General features: G+C 35.6%; 2 protein-coding genes across 2 annotated transcripts; one reads left to right on the top strand and one right to left on the bottom strand.

Moving 5' to 3' along the window:
* The first annotated feature begins 6088 nt into the window (after positions 1-6088).
* Positions 6089-7445, top strand: LOC137963869 (uncharacterized). Its single transcript, XM_068811087.1, has one exon. It carries the CDS (start codon positions 6548-6550, stop codon positions 6953-6955), a length of 408 nt encoding a protein of 135 aa, XP_068667188.1. The 5' UTR covers positions 6089-6547; the 3' UTR covers positions 6956-7445.
* Positions 7446-16293: 8848 nt separating this feature from the next.
* LOC137963712 (peroxisomal membrane protein PMP22-like) lies at positions 16294-19666 on the bottom strand. The gene is made up of 7 exons (XM_068810882.1): positions 19524-19666; positions 19308-19406; positions 18532-18633; positions 18165-18240; positions 17350-17420; positions 17148-17233; positions 16294-16993 (listed from the first exon to the last, which is right to left on the bottom strand). The coding sequence occupies exons 1-7, from the start codon at positions 19593-19595 to the stop codon at positions 16942-16944; spliced, it is 558 nt and encodes a 185-aa protein (XP_068666983.1). The 5' UTR covers positions 19596-19666; the 3' UTR covers positions 16294-16941.
* Positions 19667-22115: the final 2449 nt, after the last annotated feature.

Genomic DNA, 22115 nt, shown 5'->3' with positions numbered 1-22115 from the left:
CGCTTGAACTTAGGGTTTAGGGTTTTAACTCTGGAACTTTAATCTAATTACATCAATGTCATCTCTATGAGATGACTCTCTATTTACCATCATGTCATCATTGTATGTGGGCTATGGGTCTTTTCTTTGATCTATGGGCCTTGAGTCCGTCTTCTATATCTTTTGGATGCACGGGTCTTCCTTGGTCTTATGGGCTTGGGCCCATCTTCTAATACACTTGGATATGTGGGTCTTTCTTGGTCATGTGGGTTTGGGCCCTATCTTCCAACACTCCCCCTCAAACTGGGGGTGAGAGAACAACATAAACTCCCAGTTTGCTGCAAATGATATATAAAATCTTTTTTTGTATAAAATGGCACATCTTCCAATATGTTTTCATCTTCCAACACCCCCCCTCACACTGGTGCTCTCGTTCATGAGGCCCAACTGGCATATCACAATGAGAGTAAATCAGTCCTAGCCACTAAGACATTGCTTCGTACTTCAGTCTTAACTCATGTTGGATATAGGGCACCGTCTTCTGTAGGTAGTGTGTCTATCGGCATTGCTCTGAAGTGTTCGCCTCCACCACTGTGTCCCTCCACTGGACAACAACTCTCAAGTGGTATATGACGTTAATGGGGTGGGGTGGAGTAACATAAATGTAATAATAAGTTCCTCCATCATGGAATCCCAACCGCAAATATTTTTGATATTTTTAATATTAAGTTCCTCCGTCATGCAATCCCAACCGCAAATATTTTTTATATTTTTGACGGGGTATTATGTTCCTCTGTCATGGAATCCCAACCACAAATATTTTTTTATATTTTTGACGGGGTATTAAGTTCCTCCGTCATGGAATCCCAACCGCAAATATTTTTGATATTTTTACAGGGACAAATAAATAATGGTATGAAGCTACCTCTTCTTCAATAATAATGTCTCATCAAAAAAGACATAATAGCAGCAGCTGAAATGGGCTTGGCCCATATAACACGAACCAAAATAATCCTTGTAAAATGACCCATGAAATAATTCAATGCAAGTATTTGTACTAAATAATTAAATTTTATATTTTTATTATATTAAAGCGAAGGTTTTTAAAACCAAAAAATTTAATTACAAAATAACCTAAATCAATCATGAAAAGAAAATGGGAGAAAAAAAAAGCAAACTAACGTAGAAGGCTTACATGACATTTGATGATGTGGTAGGTGAAGTGGCGTAAATCTCTTCGGGTGTTAATGTGGTACCTCGTAAACGGTCAAAGCTTATGTGTCACTTTTTACTATACACGTGTAGTTGACTGGTCAAATTTGTGTTTTGTGTAATTAAGTTCAAAAGATGGTTATTTATGTTATCATTTTAAAATTTTGAGTACTATACTAAAATTCGCTTAATTATAATTTTATTGTACTTATTTTCTCTATTATAAATAAAGGCTCATTATACTTAATTATAAACAAGTCAGTTAATTATTTCCATTTTTTCAAAAATTCAACAAATTTCACTGAATCTGGATGAGTTGGTTATCAAACAAATTTTCCTTGAAATCCCTAAATCCTTACGTTATGTTGGGTAGCAAAATGGTCTATAAGAAAAGGCGGTCCCATTTTAATGGTTATGATCCCATCTCATTTTGAGTTCTTTGGTCTCCTTCGAAGAAATTTTCCTAGATTTACTTCAGCGTCTTTCAAAGTTCTTTCCATTATTGACCATTCCAGAGGTCATAACATCGAGGATGATTTGTACCCGTCAAGGTGGAAGTCAACAACTTGTTTGATAGAAAGAAAGGAATTTTAGTATACTACCCAATTTTTTCAAATAATAACCCAACCAACTTTTGAACTTAATTATACAAATACTCAACTTTGACCTGTCAACTGAATGTGTACATTCAAACGTGACACATAAGCTTTGACCGCTTATGTGGTACCACATTATCACACCACATCAGCACCTGAAGAGTCTTGCACCATGTCACTACCATGTCATCAATAAGTCACATCATCCTCCATGTAGGATGACACATGATTTACCACATCATTGACTGCCACGTATGCCTTCCACATCAGTTTGCCTTTTTCTCTCATTTTCTTTTCAAGATTGATTTAGTTTATTTTGTAATTTTTTTTAAATATTAATTTCTAATTTTAAAAAATCTTACACATTTCATTTCATTAGCTTCACTTTAATATAATAAAAATATAAATTTGATTATTAATTATTTAAAAATTATTTTTTAATATAATTAATACTTTATTTTACTTAATACCTTAATGTAATTATTTTACTTTAAGATATTCTTTAAGTTAATATAATATTTAGTAAATAATAATTTAGTTTTAAAATTCTTATTTGTTGTTACAAATAATCTACCTTCTTTTTTATATAAATTTTGTATATTAATTAATTTAATTTTTTATTATTACCTATTTAACACCTTTTATTATTGATTAATTAAAAATTTATTTAAAAAATTATTTTGGACTTTAAAAATCTAATTTATCTGTACATCTATTATTACCTTATATTTAAAATATATAAAATTTTGTTTTTTAATTATTTTAATCATATTTTTTTCAAATATATTTAAATTTTTTAGAAAATAAATATTTGTTTTTTAAAAATATTTTAAATTTTTTAAATTTAAAAGATGTTAAATTAATTAAATATATTTTTAAAATATTTTAATATTTAATTTAAAAATCATAAAATAAAATTAAAATAAAATTTTTAAATATTTATCAATGACATGGCTTCCTATGGTGACATGGCTTCTCGATGACATGGCATAAGACTCTTCAATGCTTATGTGGTTTGATGACATGTTACCATATAAGCGGTCAAAGTTTACTAGTTGTAGTTGACCGGTCAAAGTATTTGTTGAATTTACTTCAAAGTTATTTGTGTTATTATTTTTAAAAAAATAGGGTAACATGATACTAAAATTCCCCAAAAGAATCGGTTCGTACTTTCCGGCGTCGTTTCTTTGCCTCTCCATGAAACAACGATGCCAGGATGAAGCTCTGTAGAACCTTTGCTACCGATGTTGGCAGGCTTATCGTCGAGAAAACTCTACTTGCTTGCCATAGGCTGCACATCCATGTGTGGGGCCAAACAAATTCTCGCCCAGCTCTTGCAAAACGACATTTTTAACCACCCTTCTTGTGTCTCTTCAATCCTCTCTTACACTGCTACCTCTCCGTAGCCTTACTCCATTCAACCAGTTTACCTTTCGTCTTCTTGTGCAACCAACCGCCTTTGCCTACAATTCGATCACTAGAGATTTTACGAACACTAACCAACCGACTGAAGCATTTATGTTTTACTTGCAAATGAATCGGGAGAAGCCTATGTGCAACAATTTCACTCTCCCTTACGTTTCTAAAGCTTCTGCTCTTCTATTGGCTGCAAAGCTGGTAGAGCTGTTCATGGACAAGTTCTGCGGATGGGGCTTTTCTTCCGATCCCTTCATACTAAGCAGTCTTGTTAAAATATATGCGGAATTTTGTGATAGTGATACGGCTCGCGAGATTTTCAATGAAACTGATGCTGGAGATAAAGCAGTCTCGTTAAGATGTATGCGGAATTTTGTGATAGTGATACGGCCCGCGAGATTCTCAATGAAACTGGTCCCAGAGATTCTGTTTTGTGGAATTCAATGCTTCGTGGATATTTGGATTGCGGTCTTTTAGAACCTGCACGCTACTTGTTCGAGAAAAATCCTCATAAGAACGTCGAAACGTTCGATGCAATGATGGGAGGATATGTGAAACTAGGTTGTCTTCAAAGTGCCCAGCAGATTTTTGAAATCATGCCCACAAGAGATGTTGTATCGGGGAACACTGTGAGTGGGGCATCTGCAAGTTTGGGTTATCACTACTTGGAGTGCTATCATTTCAAGCAGTCAGTTCCAAGCGTCACTTGAAATGTTTAAGGGAAGTTGGCTGAGGGATTGAGGCCAAATCAGGCAACTGTAGTTAGTGTCATCTCTTCATGAGCTTATCTTGGGCTCTTCAGCAGGAAGTTTGGGTTCATGGTTCCTCTCTCATGGACATTTACTCTAAATGCAGTATGCTCCAACGTTCAACTTTGGTGTTTGATGAGATAGTGAAGAGGCATTCTGTTCATGGACTGCAATGATATGCGGCCATTGCAGCTAATGGGCATTCCCTTAAAGCACTTCAATTGTTTAGTGAGATGGAGGAAATGGGGATTAGACTAAACGCCATCAGAGCCATTGTTATCCTATGTGCTTGCTCTCACGCAGGCTTTGTTGATATGGGAAAGGACATCTTTTCTAGGATGGATCAAGTTTATAACATTAAGCCAAGTATTGAGCATTACCCATGCTTGGTTGATCTTCTAAATTGAGCCAATCTCTGTGAGGAAGCTCATGAACTTGTCAAGACAATACCAATGGAGCCTGATGCATATGTATTTGGAGCTCTGCTTAGTGGATTTAAGATGCATGGAAGATCTTATTTGGGGAAAGGCATGTCAAGATATATATGCTTCCATCATGCAATGGGATGAAGTTGGTAGAGTGAGAAAGGTGATGGCAGGAATGGGAATCAAGAAGATTCCTGGATGCAACTCAATCGATGTTGATAATGTTGTCCATGAATTTTTAGCTGGTGGTATGTTACATCCAGAATCTACAAGAATCTATGAGTTGTTGCATCAAATTTACAGAGAAATGGGGATGCAAGGATTTCTGAAACGTGAAGAAAGAGACCAAAATCAGTCTAAAGTACATGCATCTTCCTGGAAACGTAAGTTGTCGGCCAACTCTTTTCAAATCTGATATTGTTGATGATTTTTTGTGAAATTGTACAGATAGATCTCTTGTAGTTTCTATATGGATTATAGGGTTGAAATAGGCTGCTCCTTAAATTACACACAGTGGCAACCCTAACAAGGATTATTAACATCAAGGGTCAAATTTGATAGTACATATGTATTAACATCAGGCTGGTCTCCTCCCGTCACACATAGGAAAGATAAGAGCAGACTTATTTTTCTATTTAAGATTGCAACGAAATTGCAAAACAAGAAGTTGGATTCATTCGTCCATATACAAACCGATCTTTGATTTCCAATTTTTGCAATTTTTTTACGGTGGCTTATCAACTCAAAGTCATAAGCTTAAATCTAGATTCGTTTAATCGGAAACCTTGTGGGTGGTGGCTACAAACTTGTTGTTTCCGGATTTGAAAATTTCTAACAAAGCGGAAAGTGATTAGAGAAAATCAATTTCCAAGTGGTTAGTTCTAACTTGGAATCTTTAGACTTAGCCCCAATTTTCACGTGAGTTTGTTCACCCGGTCGACAACCTCTCTAGTCTGAACACAGGTTTGGCTCGCTTTAATTATTTCCACTTTTCACCAGACTACTCATACCCCTTATCTAACACCTCTATCTAACTCAGGTTTTGGTACCGTATCCGTCACATGAGACGCTGATATGTGCCGATATGTATTGAATTTCAGAATCGGGATAGGACAATCCGCGACGGAATTGGGAAGTTCCGTCACAATCTATCTGGCCCACTCTACTTTGTCGAATAGGCCACGTGTCACGTATCTATTGCATAGCGAGGAAAAAGGCCATCATGAATTGATGCGTCATTGCGGTCCTACGATTCTTCCCTTCCCCTCCACACACGGCCACATCCAACAAATACTTCCGTTTACGAAACTACCCCTACTCGTTTCCAATAATGTCACTCTACGTCCACGTTCAAATTTTGGTGAAGGCGATCGAATCAATGGCTGAATTTAATAGCTCATCACACGCGTCGTCCAGAAGTTACACTCGTGTGAAGGAAGTCCAAATTCGGAGGGTGCTTGAGGTGTGGGCCCTGAATTGCCGGCCTTGTTGACCACATAAATTTTGATCTTTGATTGCAAGAGGTTATTAAATGAAAAGAAAGTTAATTATTTTATGACTGAAAAAGGAAAGGGGCGTTTAAGTCATTTCATCTACGAAAGGGTATTACGGATATTTCTCACAATGACGGGGTCTTTCGGTGAACGGATTCCACTATAAATACGACCCTGGCTCTGGAAATTTTTTTTCTCCACATCTCCGAGACCCCCGGTTATCCCTCTCTTCCTGCCTCCTCTTAATCTTTTCCCTCTCCTCTCTCTCTCTCTCTATTTCTCTCTCGCCCGCGCTCAATACTTCCTGTCTTCGCCCTTCCTCGGGCTACCGTTACCTTCTCCGGCGGCGACAGACGCTGCCGCCTATACGATCCAACAGTATACCGGCGAAGACTCCCGATTCTGGCCTGCCGATTTTTACCCACCGACCGAAAGAACAAAAACCCCTCTTTTCTCCGTCTATCCTTCTCCCGTTTAGATTTATTTGCAGTTATTTTTCCCCCTTTCATTTCTCCCACGGAAGTTGCGATTTTACCTTTATGCCCTTTTGATTTGGTTTAGGTCCGTCTCGTCTGTGTTGTATTGAATCTTATCCAATTTCTCGCGAGTCGACAGTCCATTCGCCGTATTTCGTTTCGAGATGACTCAAGGGGCTGACGTGGCACGTGATTGAGGGGATGTCGAATAACCTGCACCGTACTTCTTCGACACTCGGGGTGTCGAGGAAGCGCAAAGAGAGGGAGGGAGTAGCCTCGACGGCATCGGCCACTGTTACTCAAGCCGAGCCGACTGATAATCGGCTCTTAGCCGGCTACCTTGCGCACGAGTTCCTCACCAACGGCACGCTCTTCGGGCAGAAATGGGACCCAGCTCGGGCGGAGGCCGCCCCTCTGGCCTCCCCCTCCCACTCGAAGAGGTCCGGTCGAGGCGATCCCAAAGCTACGGCGGTGCCGGCGCCGGTCCCGGCCCCAGCCCCTACCAAGCCCCATGGTTATGCTGACATGGCAAGGCTTTTGAAGACGGATGGGGCCTACATTCCCGGAATCATTAACCCAACCGAACTCGCCTTGTGGCTTCAGATCTGATCCGAGTCCGAAGCTGCTCATGATCCAATTGGCCGGAGCCGTGGAAGAAAGGCGCCGAAGCGGCAGAGGTTTTGTCAAGGTTGTGCAGCGAGCGGTCTACGTAAGCAAAGCTCTCAACGTGCATGGTCTCGAGGAGCTGAGTTCGAATTTTCTGCTCCGGATTGGAGGGCAGCAAACTGTGCTCCCCTGGCAATCAAGAGGGGACTTGAGATGCGTTCCGTACGTTAACACCGCTCTGTGATTTGTGGTGGGAGCACCGATTTGGTGCTCTGAGCGGATGCTGCAAAATCTGATCCTGCTCTCGAGATCGTTCATACGAATGTTCCAGTTGCATTTGCAGTTGGAGAAGGAGAGAAGGCGAAAATGTTTGCCGTTTATGTTTTTCAATTTTGTAGTTTTGAAATGTACTTGTACGTGGATCATTTTCGACGAAATGTTGTTGCTTCTTCTATAACTCAACTCGCTGGTTCTATTCGAAGTTGACAATCAATTTGCAGGTGTTTTGTCTTTAATTCTTGCTAATTTCTTCGTAAACATCTCTCCGAGTCTTGATCGCTCTTTCATCTTTCTGGTTCTTTTCTGAACTTTGAGAATTAATCTGAGTAATGTTGTTGGCGGCGGAAGTAGGAATTCCATGAGTGAGACTGCTTGATCAAGCATGCTTACGCCCTGCGTTCGCAACTGTGTCCGTTTATCGTGGGTCGTGCGCATGCATTTTGCATGCGATCCAGGTGGTCCAGATATGGCAGGCGATCGACGGATATATTCTTCAAATAGCTACCTACCTCCTCTAATTTTTTTACAGGTGAAACTCTTTATGAATCACTGAAATCAGCAAGAACTATCGCCTGATTCAGATTTTTGGCTCCTCCTGTCTGTACTGAGTTATTGAGGATCGATCTGAAGCTTTTGGTTTCGTTGAGACGATGGAGAAAACGGTGAGATGTGAGCTCCAATTTTTTCTTCCTGAAAAGAAGAAAAAAAATGCATGCATTTTCTCAGTAAGGCAAAGTTGAATCGTTTTTAACTTGGGAGATTCTCAGTTATGGAATTGCTCAAAGAATCGCAGATGAGGAGATTTTTTGCTTTCAGAGGATACCGGCAAACTGAGAAACTGCCGAGCGGCTCGAGAAGAAGGTAATTCTTATTATAACCTTCGTTACTAAGGATCCGCTGCTGTTATGAACTGTCGATATGTCCCTGCTTTGCTTCCGTCTCTGATCTCTTCGTTTTAGCGCGATATATGTTTCTTGGAGTTGTCTAACTGAGAAGGCCTGCAAATCTTCTTAATTCTCATGGCAATTTGACAAGTAGAGTTGATTTAATTTTGGTGGCAACCACCCCTCTTCTGGCTTTCATTACAGTGCCGCATAGGAAGAAGAAAACAATATTATATTCCAGTCCTACTCATCGATCGTATGTAAAGCGTAAATTATTGTAGCAGGAAACAGGTAAAGCTTCGATGGCGCAGCTAGCAGTTTGGAATAAATTTCGATCCTTGCCCTCAAGTTGTCATCCGATTCTTCTTGACTAGATGATTTTATTTTTGGTCCCATCGGAAAAAGTTGTGAACAGAGAAAGGAATCGAAGCATACAATATGATCAGGAGCCTCCACATTTTTAAACCGGCGGAGGAGCCCTCGAATCAGAACATGGACTGCTGATCTCTGGAGCTGGTCTGTGCCGGAGAACAAAATAAGATACTCTCCGTTCTCCGTTCTCCGTACTCCGTCGGCAGGGGTAAGCTATTCAATCTGATGCGCCATTAGAGGGGCCAAAGATGTAATTGTCATAGAGGGAGAGGAAATTTCAGAAAAGAGGGGCAGAGAGTAGTTGGGACGACGATATTTGACCATTAGCATATAGAATCCTAATTAAACCATTAATTTTTCATTAATTATCACTTTTATTGAAATTTTTTTTTTTTCTTAAAAAGGCAGAGGACCATTTTTTTTTGGCAAATGGGAAGAAGTACAGGCGATGGCTCCTCCTCCTTGTCCAGTTGATCAAATGTGAAGAGCAAGAAAGATGAGTCTTCTTCCATTTCTGTCGTGGATGTAGCCGTCTGCATGCAGATGGAGGTGCATGTCTAATTGTCATTCATGACTTGGACCAGGGACTCGCAAGTCCAATACAGGACTGAGGGCGGGGGGGTCAAATAAGGCTAAGGATAGAGACCAAAATTGACCTTACCTGTTGCCTTTCTTATTTCTTTAGATCATAGCTAACCAACATAGAAAACTATGAAACGATAGTGAAGGGAGAATTTTTTTTTTTTTAGGGCATATTTGGAACCCATAGAAAAGAAAAATAAAAGGAAGAATTTTTTTTTTTTGTTTGTCAGCAGAGAATCATTGAAAAAAAATAAAAATAAGAGAGAAATAATTTGTTGTTTTTGCATATGTAATATGTGCACAAGTTATGGAATAGTTCAAGTGCTTTTTTTTAAATTTTAATTAGAGATAATTCGATTTTAGATATTATAATAAATATAATTTAATTTAATTTAATGTAATTTATGAACATAGATTTATAGTTAATTTCTCTCTCTCATCATTTCGACAAAGTTGTTGACTTGTCTCATTTAAAGCCTGAGCCATTTTGAACAAGTTGTGTTAATTTTACTATACTTCTGAGATAATAAGAGGCATACTGAGAGTTGAGTTTAATCGAATAGAACATTGTTCTTTTTTATTCTATTCATATTAAAAATTTATAAAATTTATAATAAGAATTAAAAAATTGAGATACGCCCATTTTGGTTAACGGAAAATGTAAGAATCATGTGCTAGTATTTAATTGTAATTTTGATCATATTATGTTGGTTGTAAGGAATTGAATCATTTTTTAGAGCCTCTCCAAACAACCATGGTTTCAGTATTCGATATGAAGCCAATATAATCAGAAAAACTCTTTTATCCTAACTCTAAGAAGTGGAAGCCATTTTTTGTGTCTCAAACACTAAATTTCTAATGGGAAGTCTTGTGATTTGAGTTTAATGAATCATATAAGAGACTTTTGAGCCTTTCTAGTGTTAAAAGTAAAACCAGGCAAAGAAAATATCTAAGGGCACATTTTTTAATCGGCCTGTGGAGAAAGAAAGTGAGAGTCAACATGGCAAACAAAGCCATAAGAAAAATATTTAATTACATGCACCAACTCACAAGTTTTCTAATAAAATACTTTAATTTTATCCATGTTGTATAGATTTTTGTTAGAGGTCATTTTCAGAGTATTTTTGTTATTCTTATACTTAGGAACTGTTTGTCCCACCAAAAAAAATCATGGGATTTGGAGAGAATTTTAATCATCAAAATTTAAAATATTGCTAATTTTCTTTTCATTTTCATTTTTATTTTCATTTTCGTTTTCATTTTCTATGTGTATCCAAACAAAAGAAACTATATTTCTCTTCCATTTTCCCTCTCATTTTCCATGGGCATCCAAACAACAGAAAATAAACCTATTTTCTTTTCTTTTCTTTCTCTTCTCTTCTGTTTTCTCTCTCTTTCCCTCTCTCCACTTTTTGTGTTCCAAACACAGCCTAAAAGTGAGAGGACATGGAAAACAAATTGTCCCTAATAGTCACAAAACACCAAAAAAATTTGGTCAATCAAAAAATTTTCAGCTAGGCATTTTTTCCTATGCTTTTCTATTGCCAATAACACTCTATACATGGGGTAGTTTAGAAAGTTGGATTTAAATGGATACAAAGAAAACTATTTTAGTTTATAAGGATCGTATAATCCTTAGGTATCAATTAGGGTTGATCTTAGAGATGCAAAAACATCTATTTAGTAGAAATTCATGATTAAATAAAGCTGCCAAAAAACCCATATTTTTTGTTTTTGTTACTTTGTGTGTGTTGTTGTAAAAGATGAACTACAAGCTATGGCTAGTCATTCTTCTTATTTTTCCTCTGAAAAATCCTTACTTTCAAACCCTCTCTTTCTTTTCGATTGGAGACAAAAAAATTTGTAAAATTGGTATCAAAGAAATTCGTTCTTTGAGTGAAGAGAAAATTTGGTTTTTTTTGCAAATTCTAGAGTTGCAATCCCTCTCCTCTCCATTGGTTTTCTCCATCTTTTGTGATCTTCATCAACCCCTCTCATTTCGTTCCTTCCCTCACTCTCCTCTCTCTCCTCCCTCTCCTCTCCCTTCCCTCGATCTTCCTCTCATCTCCTCTGATTTCCCCTCCCCCGGTCTGGCTTTTTGCTTCATTTTGTTTAATTCATGATCTTGCATGATTTTTTTTGCTTCATTTTGCTCATCGTCGGAGACATCTCACAACTCTTTCTCAATGAAATGTGTTTGAGATAGTCTTCAACAGAAGAAAGGAGCTCCTTGGTGTTGTTGCTGGCTACTGCTTCTTCCAAATTGCGAATTGGTTCATTTGGTTCTCTCTCTCCAATGACCCTCTATTTGTTAATACTATTGTTTCTTTGCTTCATTCCACTATTACTTTTGTTTTCGATACTAATATCTCCTCACTTTTATTTTTTTAAATCTTTTAATTTATGATTTATATTAGTTATACATAACACATTTCATTGAATTATGTTCTATGGTTCATTTTTGAATTATGTTTGTGTATTTGATTGAAGAGAATGCTTGTAGTTAGGTTTTTTGGATGATTTCTAGTGATTTTCATCTTTTGAAAATGGTTTTCGATTAATAGATATTTCATTTCTTTTTTTTCTTTAACTTAGCGGAGTTTCTTTGCGAGTAAGTTTTGGGTACGGGTGCCTAGGAATTCAGAGACCTAAAATTTCTAGGATTTTCTTTTCAAGGATGGACTTAAATTTCAAGGTGTTTGAATACCCATATTCTATTCTATAATATCAGGATGGACTTAAATTTTCTAGGTGTTTGACTTAAATTTCATGAGGATGGACCTAATTTCTCTGTTTCATGGATCCTATAATTTATTGGCGATGAGGATATTCATGGAATACCCATATTGGTTGAGTTTGGATTTGGGACAACTGTCATATTTGATTCTAGTTTTTCAACTTTGTAGCATAAATATAAGTTTAATTTCTCTCTAATGTTGTAGAATAATACTAATGCAACCTATCTGGAGAATATCAAAGCAGTTAGGTTTTTGAAAAATGAAGTTTTCTTGTTTGTTCTATTTAAAAAATTACGAGGCTTGATTTTGAAAGGAATTTCAGTGTCCTCGAGATGCTTAGTTTGTAGTTTACAAGGTTCTATCATTTTATTTGATGGGTTTTAATTGGATTTACTAACAAGCTTACACACATGTAAACACAATTGTAGGATTAGGACTAGGAAATACGAGTTTTTCATTTTTCATTTTTTTAATGATCATGATGCATAGGTAACCACTTTTTAAGTTTTCTATTCAATATCCACTCAAAATTGGTGAATTGTGTGTTCTTTGGAAATGAAATTGACTAGAAAGAATATCGAGTTAACCGCAAAAAGTGTTGCACTACTCCATTGTTCTTTCCATTGAATGGAGCATTAAACTTAATATTGTGAATCCAATGCTTACGTTTTTTCTTGAAGAATATTTCTATAAATTTCTTTTTTTTTATATGAACAAATTGTTGACGCTATGTGAATGGTTCCATTGAGATCTTTTCAATCTAAAAATTATTTCTCAGTGCGTTTATGTCACATGTTTTCCCCCAGGGACATGGTTCTCATGTTTTTGAGCAAACAAATGATAATTAATCTTTATTTTTAGTGAGTGATCTTTCTTAAATTCATGATCCACATATACTGGTTCACATGCATTGCCTTTCTCTTGCTCCTACTGATATGGTTTAGAAATTGACATCCTCACAATGGAATTGAACGTTTATGCTATATTTCAGCTTTCAATACTTAACCTATTGCTTAGTTTAACACAATCGTGTTGTCGTTTTCTCAGGTGGTTGCAAACTGTTTATTTGCATTGCAAGAGATTTGGAACTTAGAGGCAACTTCTTCTAAGGAAGCATCAAGAGAGAGGCTTTGCTTAGACTATTTTCTGAACTAGTATGATCTTATCAACCTTTTTATTTTACCATAGGTCTGTAACTAAGTACCTGGGTAGTCCATGATCCGGTATGAGATGCAAGACATCTCATCCTAGGTGTGAAATAGTGCAGCTAGATGTGGACCCATGTGTGTATCCTAGATATTTTTCCTTAGATGCTATATATATTGATTGGACTCATGCATTTTATGGTGATACATTGACTGGAATTAACTTTTTTTTATTGTCTTGAACTTCATTAGCAGAATCTTTTATGTATGCATATATAGGGTAAATCTTTGATTTAAACTTTGAAAGAGAATTTGAAACACTTTTTGATAACGACTCTGGAGGATTAGTCACTCTCTTAAGCCAAGCATCTTGATGCTTCAAAATTGATGCAATTCTTTATATATTGATGGGTTTGTAGACTTGGTAATTGAGAAAAATGAGCTGGAAGACTTTAGAAGAACTTAACTTGATTTATTCTTAATAATTTTATTACTAAAATGTGATCCTCTTAGGAATGTCAATCCTTTTGTTTGAAACTTTTATAGAAAATTTTAATATCAAAGTATTCAATATCCACATTGATGACAATTTGTTGTTATTTTATATCACTTTCACAGGATGAAGGAATTCAGTGAATGGGCCCAATGTCTTGTATGCGACTTGATGAAACTATCCCAATCTGGGACCCAAAACTAAAATATTTATAAATTATTACATAATTGAAGGAATTCTTTTCAGAAAATGTTTAAATGAATTGAGGTTAATGCTGAAATTATTATTCTCTCTTGAAAATTATGGATATAGTTAATAAAAACTAAGAATGCCTTTGGGAACTAGTAGTGTCAGCATGAGCAGGTGATCTTGACAATTCTATAATATAGAATTGGTGAATCTTATTGGGTTTTTTCTTTAAATTTTTGTCGGAGTTATTTGTATATACTTAATCCAGCCCCAAGCAGATATCAACCAGTTCCATATTTCAAAATTGAATGCAGAAAATTTCAAACAGAAACAAAAGGGGTTGCTCTTTGCAAGTTGTAAGGCACATTTGTTTTTGGTTGTTGTAATCTTTTGTATAAGGTAGGAAAGCTTAATCAGTTTTTTTACTTAATTAACTAGTTATAACTTTCAGAAACTTGAACTAGTGATAGCTGCCTAGTATGAAATATTTTTGTATAACATTTGCTTTATGTAATGTAATTTTATGTTGGATTTTTAAATATGAAGTTTAACATTTTTTTTACATTGTGGGTTATAAGGAATCATATTATATTATGTGTGAATGTGTTACTTGTGCATGGCTAGTACTGCAAGCAATGTGTTGTTGTGCAACATTATATGTTATCATGGATTGTTGTCGGATATAAAATTCCTTTTTGAAATGGAAGTTAGGAGGCTCATGTTGTCAAGTGGGTGGAAGGTGGAAAAAGTGAGATGAAAACCAAAATGATAAATTTGTGAGAGAGAAAATTGATTTTTTTCATTGTGGGTTGTCTTTTTGGTAGATAGAAGAGGATTTGAGAGGTCGAACTTCTAAAGTTTGATATGTCTTTCCAGTAGTAATGTGTTTAATATTTTTTAAAAAACGAGTTTAGTAAAATTCACTGTATGGTATCTTATAGAAATCTGAAGGAAGTGCTAAGCGACAATAGGGATCATATGAAACGTGGACTCCTTGTGATGATATGACCATGCTTACTATCTTATCAGAGAAGGTCCATAGAGGATCTAAGCTAGGAAATGGCGAGTGATACATGGCCCAAAGTACAACAAGAATTCAAAGACAAAATTAGAAGAGAAAATACTAAAGATAATGCTATCAATCATAAAAAAACATGAAAAAAATAATACAAAAGGATGGCCACATTGCTATCATCAAGTGGGTGGGTCTGGGACCATGAAAGTAAGCGAATGGAAGTGCCTCCACATATTTGGAAAGAGTTTATTCAGGTAATGTGTCATGTACTACAATTTATTACATAATAGACTTTTAAATGATATTTTCGTTAAATTTTATTTTTTGTAGAAAAACAAAGATGATAAGCACTTTAGGCATCAAACTTGTCCCGACTATGAATTCCTCTATACTATGGTTGGGAAAAATTGAGCATCCGAAAGTTTTGCTTTTATGGCAGGTAGTCAAAGTAAAACAAATGAAGTTACAAAAGTTAGTCATAATGAGCCAGATGAAGTGTAAATAGGATATGACTGTGTAATGGATTCAGGGACTGAACAAACACTTGGATCAAGTGATGGAGGTGGCTCAACTAGTAGCTATAGTCGAGGTCGTCAAACTCCTTCGTAGAGTGAGCATAAACATTGAGATCGAGTAACGGGGGAGAGGAACGAAGCAATAGTGGCTTGTATTGAACAACTTTCGGCTACAATTCAAAAATTGGTAGAAGTTGGTAACAATTCTGAAGTAAATAAATGGATGGATGTTATTCGAGAAATTCCTGATTTGGACACAAATCTTTGCCATCGTGTTCCTTCTTTGTTGGATACAAATGAAAAGAAAGTATTATTTGTTCGATATAACATTGGAAAAAGGAAAGAATTTTTGAAGTTCCTCTATGAAGACAGTAGAAATAGGAGGATGTAATAAGAGGATAATATGAGGATAAAAAATCATTTAATTTGTTATTGTTATAATCATTATATTATGGATGTCTGTAGTTGACTTTTATGTTTTGATTTCTCTTGTTGATAATGAAAATTGATTGTTTTAACGTTATATATGAATTTATTTTATTTATGGATTTCTCTTGTAGTTGATCAAATGGGCTTGTCATCCCTAGAGATGATATATTTATTTTTGTATGTATTACCTTTATTCATATTAATCATTATTATTGTTTCATATTATAGGAAAATACTACTTCATAGATGTTGGGTACGATAACTTGCCTATTTTTTTGGCACCTTATCGTTCAACAAGATATCATTAAAATGAAAATGATGAAAACCATCTCCCTCAAATTGCAACAAAGTTATTCAACCATCAACATTTATCATTAAGAAGCACAATTGAAAGGACTTTTTGTATGTGGAAGCAACGGTTTGTAATTTTGGATCGAGCACTTCCATACCCATACAAGACTCAAGTGAAAGTTGTCATTGCATGTTGTATCATTCACAATTTTATACGTATATCATATCACAATGATGAAAGAATTGAAGGAAATGAACCAATAAAAGTTATTGGGGATGATGTAGCAATTGGACAAGATCAAGAAGTGGATGAAGATGATTTGGAGGAACTAATTAACCAACCTACAGTCTTAATATCTAAAGGATTTTTGGAAATGTGTATCCTAAAAAATTATTTTTCTTGGAAATTTCTAAAATTTTCAATGTAACTTCATAGTAAGACACTAATAGGATATTTATGGCCTAAGATCTCACTTCAAAACTTGAAATTAAGTAGTTCAAGGCATGCCCTCCCTTCTTCCAAAAGAGATGCAAGAGTGGTCCCCACTTCTGCACCAAAGGAGGCTCCGACACAACCCACATTTGTCATCCAGTGGAGAGTCTGAAAGGTTTTCTCTTGCCTACACCTTTACCCAAGCTTGACCAACCAATAGATAAAAACATGGCTATTACAAAGGCTCTGCAAATGAATTGCTGACATCCACAATATCATCAGTGACTTCAAGCCACTAGGGGAATGATTCGTGGTCAGGTTAAAGCAAAGCTCCTCCATACCAGTTGATGATGCTTTGAACTTACTAACACCACTGTGCCCTCTCCTTTGATAGCAGATTTTAGCTGTGCTAGCCAATGATTCAGTGAATCACTTTTGATCCTAGTTAATGACTCCAAATCCTTCACCTTAATAAAGGAATAAATTTGGTCAATATTCACTTCATTGTGCAAAAACGAAATTACTCCCATCTTTGTCAATGATGACTCAAATCAGCTTCCGAACACAGTCCATCTGGACTAATAAATGCAAACAATTCACAATGCACAGAGGCATCTCTTGCTCTTACTCATTCTTAGTGGTGAGAGTACGTGCTTTTAGATTCAGAAAGATTGCCCTACAGTTGGAAGTGAAACAGATAAAGTACTCAGATAACAGAAACATCACAAGCAATTTTGTTAAAAGCACGGAGCTGTTTGAAGAACTGAACAAAGTGGAATTCAATTTTATTCTTCCTGTATTGGACCTCAAAGAAAATCAGAAGCACATACCAGCAAGAAGCAACAAAGCTGTGGAATATGACACGGAACTGCAATGGCATATAATGGTAATTTACCCAACCAACAATAGGCCAAAACTGCAAATCAAATCAAAAGTTTCTGTTAGAGAGAGTACTAGGGGCCTGTTCATTTCAGAGAAAAAGTACTAGGAGCTGCCCCGTAACAGATGAGAACACCATCCTGTAATCCATACCCTCCATGCTGTCAATTGAACAGCAGGCCAGTCCTTCCTTACTTTACTCTTAACAAGGCCCCATGATCGCCCTGCAGGGGAAAAGGAAGATAATCACGAGGGCAAAAAATTCGGACTCTTAACATGCTAAACAATTTTATCAAAAGATCTCCTAACACTGTCATTAATTTTGTGAACTTGAAGATAGTGAACCAAGAAAGGGAACTGATGAGTGATAGAGCACAATGGATGGTGACGGTTCATCATCTTTAAGCACACTTTTACAGTCAAATTTTACCAAAAAAAAGGCAAGGACAGATAAAGTGGCTCTTCAATTCGCTATTAACTAAATCCTACAAGGATTTGTATCAACATATGCAACAACAAAGTTAGGACCATTTATGTTTTTTAGCAGTAGAGACACTCCTATTTGAAACAAGCTCAAGAAGTCTTTCACTACAGCAGAAATAATCCGAGAAAATTCATACCCCAACACAAAAATGTAGGACTGATATTAGGCCCAGTTACAGGCAATGCAGGCCACAGATTCAATAACCCTGCTCTCATGGAACACTAACTAGCCTTCAGCAAGAACTAACTAACTGGAGGACTTGAGGACCCGAATTATATACTCTTCATGAAGTACAGATAGATTCTACATTTCATGTAGAATATTCAGGACTATCAGTTGAGCAGTATGAAGTCCAAATGACAAAATGAAAGCAGCATACACGCATGGTCTGTTTAACACCTGTACCTGAGGAGGTCAATCTTATAACAAACAAATGCAGAGCTAACAATAATGATGAATTGACAATCTAAAATTCTGGACTTACCTTCTATTACTAAACCGTAGTACATCATAAACAACATGTTGTTCCAAGGGGAACTTGTTAGTTGTTCCAACAGTACCTGCAAATCAAATACCTGTCATCATTCAACACTGTTTTATAATCAAGATGAAACAACTGCTGCACAAAGCAGTCTAGGACTTCCAAAGGGTGGACTCCAAACGAGAAATTTTCTCACATTCATCTCAGTTAGAAAATTCAGATATTAAGAACCAAAGATTTCAATGACAACAGGTCAGAACAACCTACAAACAAGACATTCTTTCAAAGAAACTGCTCAGAACTGACATTAAAAAAGATCAACGCAGGTATATTGATGTAGAAGAGTCAAATAACACACTATTTTACAGACCTTCTTCAAAACAGTCATTTTGTCCCTCTTGCCCTTGAAAATAATATCCATGAGCTTGTGTAGAAAGTGACCAAAAGGACCTCCATAGGCAAAACCATATAGCTGTAAAGTAAGAATATATTAGAATTAGGCAGAAGAGTAATAAAAATGGAGTGAAACATGTAGGTAGTTGGGAGCAAATACAGTTTTTATATGGATCATATGTAAACGACGAGACAGTTAAGAATATCCATTGACAGGTTCTTTTACGAGATCCCATTTTACAAAAAGAATAATAGTAAGGAGAAAAAACTGTTTACTTCAGATAGCTCTCTGCAAAGATGGCTCAAACCAAAAGCAAGTACATCCAGGCAATCAGAAACGAATATTCAACTTAAAAATTTGTAAATTCCTTTCCAACACATTCTATTGCATAAACGCGTAGAGATTGCAAAACTTTCCAAACAAACATCTAAACAGGAAAAACCCGAAATTGAACAACAAATGTCCCCATCAGCAAACTACATAAACGAAATAGAGTCCCCACAAAGAGAACTAACGACAGAGATAACTAAGAAATGGCAGTTTGTGCAATTATGTCTTCTCCTCCTTGTAGTAAAAACCAATGATTAAAGTGAAAGAAGAAACAAAATAACAAGATCATAAAGTTAGAAAATAAATAACAGTTTCAACGACTCAATAGACGGCAGCACCAATAACCATTTTCAAAGAAAACAAACCGTCAGATACACCTAATTCCAAGTTTTAATACAAATCACAACAAAACGAATTCTCACCATCATAAGAAGCAATCTTCTTAGTCGAAGCTTCTTAACTCCAGAAATCTTCTGGGCAATTGCGTCACTGCATCCAGCTAGAATCCCAGCCGTCACAGCCTGAGAAAAAAACAAAAAAACAAGCGAGTAGCTGAATAAACCCACCAAACAAGAGTCGATGAAAAATCCAAAACCGTAGTTTTTTTTTTTTTTTCTATTCAAGGAAATCAAGAGCACCTTAGTTCTGAGTGGGTGGAGTTGCAATTGCAACAGGTATTTTCTCCATGCTTCTCCGACGACCTCCGACATGGCCTAAATCTCTGTCTCCCGCTCCCTCGCTTTGGTCACTCTGGCCTCTCCTCCTTCCCCGAAAACAGTCGTGGGGTAGGTGCAAATGGCCGCAGAGCTATTACTGGGAAGAAAGCAGAGAGACGCACAAAAGAAAACAATTCTACAGATCTCCCTCCAGCCGGGTCAAATCTAGGGGTCAAATCTAGGGAAGTTTATTTTGGCGGGATAGTGGAATGTGGGGTCCACCAGGATGCTGGACTTAGGCGCCCGAAATCAGAAATCTGATTTCTGAGATTTCATTTGACATGTATTGGGGTATAATCGAACCCGACCCGACCTAAAAACCTCATATTTGGGTCTTTCAGCAGGTTAGCCACAGTCCTTTTAAAAGAAATCAAGAGCACCCTCTTTTCCCTTTTTCTTCTTTTTTTCTCCCCTTCTTTTCCTTTGGAGGGGGAAAATAAGTAAGTTAGAATAGTATTATTTTAGTTTAAATTAATTTAAATAATAAATTTAAAATAATTATAATAAGTAAGTTAAAATAAATAATTATGCATATTAAAACTAATAAATATAAAAATTATTAAAAATTAAAACCATGTTAAAAGAATAAACTAATGTGAATAAATTATATTATTTTATATCATAAATTATTCTATCTAAAAAATTGAAATATAAAAAACTATTAACTATTATTAATTCGATAAATTAGTTAACTTAACATTTTTTAATTTTTATATATTTTTAAAAATTAATTTTTTATTTTCCTCAATTTTCCTTCTCCTCCTATTTTAATTTTAATTTTAATTTTACTTTTTAAAAATAGTTAAGATTTTATAATTGTCCCTTTTTCTCTTTTCCTTCTCCTCTTATTTTTCTTTTTTCCCCCTTTTTCTTCTTTCCCTTTGTTCCCTCTTTTTCTTTTTTTTTTCTCCCCTTCTTTTTCCTTTTTTCCCTTCCCCTCTTATATGTAAGTATTGTCATAATTTAATTTTCTTTATAATGCATTTTATTTTAAGCAAACATAATTATCTATCTTATGTTATTTTTCAGAGGAGGTGATGTAGTGGTTGGTTGTGGAGGCATAGGAGGCCGGTGAGCAAGTTGATGATGAGTGTGCCATTGTGTGTAGCTTTACCTAGAGTATAGTGTCGAGAAACTATGGAATCGTTGATCCAAACTTAGAAGTAGCTAAGAAAAGTATAGTGTCGGATTGAGGAGTTTGAGCATTGTGTTGGCAATTTGAGCTTTGTATTGAGGAGTTTGAGCATCGAATTGAGTAGTTTGAGCGTTGTGTTGAGGAATGAGGAGTATCACTATCGTGCTAAGGAGTATGAACATCATGCTAAAGTGAGGATGAATAATCTATGAAATAACTACCACAATAAGAGGAAGACTATCAAGGATAAGATGCATTGGTTCTTTCAAGAGATGCAAACTTAGAGTCATCCACCTCTAGAGGTGTATAGTTTTTTTATTATAATTTTTTTTATATTTTATAAACTTTTATATAATTTGTATTCTCTTTGTATAAATTGTAAAACATTTTTGGGTTTTATCATATATAGATATATTTCTTATTATGTAAATTTATATTTTATATTCAATTGATTCTTTTATTTTTAAATAATTTTAACATTTATATAAATTTTAATAAAAATAAAAAAATTAAATTATTAATGCTTTTCCCTTTGCCATCGAAATTGAGAATTCACTGATAGATATTTTGACTTTCACCAGTGAATTTTAAAATTTGTTGGTAGAAATTCTATCAATGGAAACACACAAGTGAATTCTACCAGCAATTTTTTTTTTTGCTGTGAAAACTTTTCCCAACGAATTTTGAACTTCTACTAACAAAAAAATTAGCTAGCAGAAGTCCATTTTTTTGCAATGGAAGATTGGGCCATGGGATGAAGTGAGATGGATGGAGGATATGGGGATATAACGGGGACATGGTTGTGGAGGATGAAGATAGAGTTAGAGTTGGGGTTGTAGAGATGAGGATTGTTCAAATTTTTTTGGGGGGTCAAATTTCATAGTCAGGCTTCAGGTTTACTCAACTCATGTCTATTCCTAACCCCAACACTATAACAACAAAGACATATAAGAAAAACATCATCATGTTTGTATGTAAAAAGTCAAACAAATAAAAGAAAAGAAAAATGGCTTAATTGAAAATGAATTTGAAATATCACTAATAATGAAAACAACCTCATTGAAAAATTATGTATATAGGCATAATGAGAACATTATGTCCGTTCTATTGGCTTATATGTAAAGTAGGGATCTTATCATGTTTCTATAGAGTTTTTTTTATCTATTGCCCTATTGGAGTTGTTCTAGTCAAGTTTCAAGAACAAACCTATGGGTGTACTAATTGACTTTAGATTTTCAATGTTGAATCTTTGAAGCAATCCTTTGGTGTATTTGGATTGATTTATAAAAGTTCCATTTTCTGTTTGCAGTGCTTGAAGTTCAAGGAAAAATGTGAGTTCACCCATTAAACTCATTTCAAACTTATTCTTCATTACAATA

This window comes from Aristolochia californica, unplaced genomic scaffold (genome assembly GCF_029961685.1).
Source record: "Aristolochia californica isolate CCGP_79_NKW_82.1479 unplaced genomic scaffold, dmAriCali1.0.hap1 SCAF_4, whole genome shotgun sequence".
In the NCBI taxonomy this organism is placed as follows: domain Eukaryota; kingdom Viridiplantae; phylum Streptophyta; class Magnoliopsida; order Piperales; family Aristolochiaceae; genus Aristolochia; species Aristolochia californica.
Note: the sequence above shows the minus strand (reverse complement) of the source record. Positions and strands in the feature narration are given on the sequence as shown.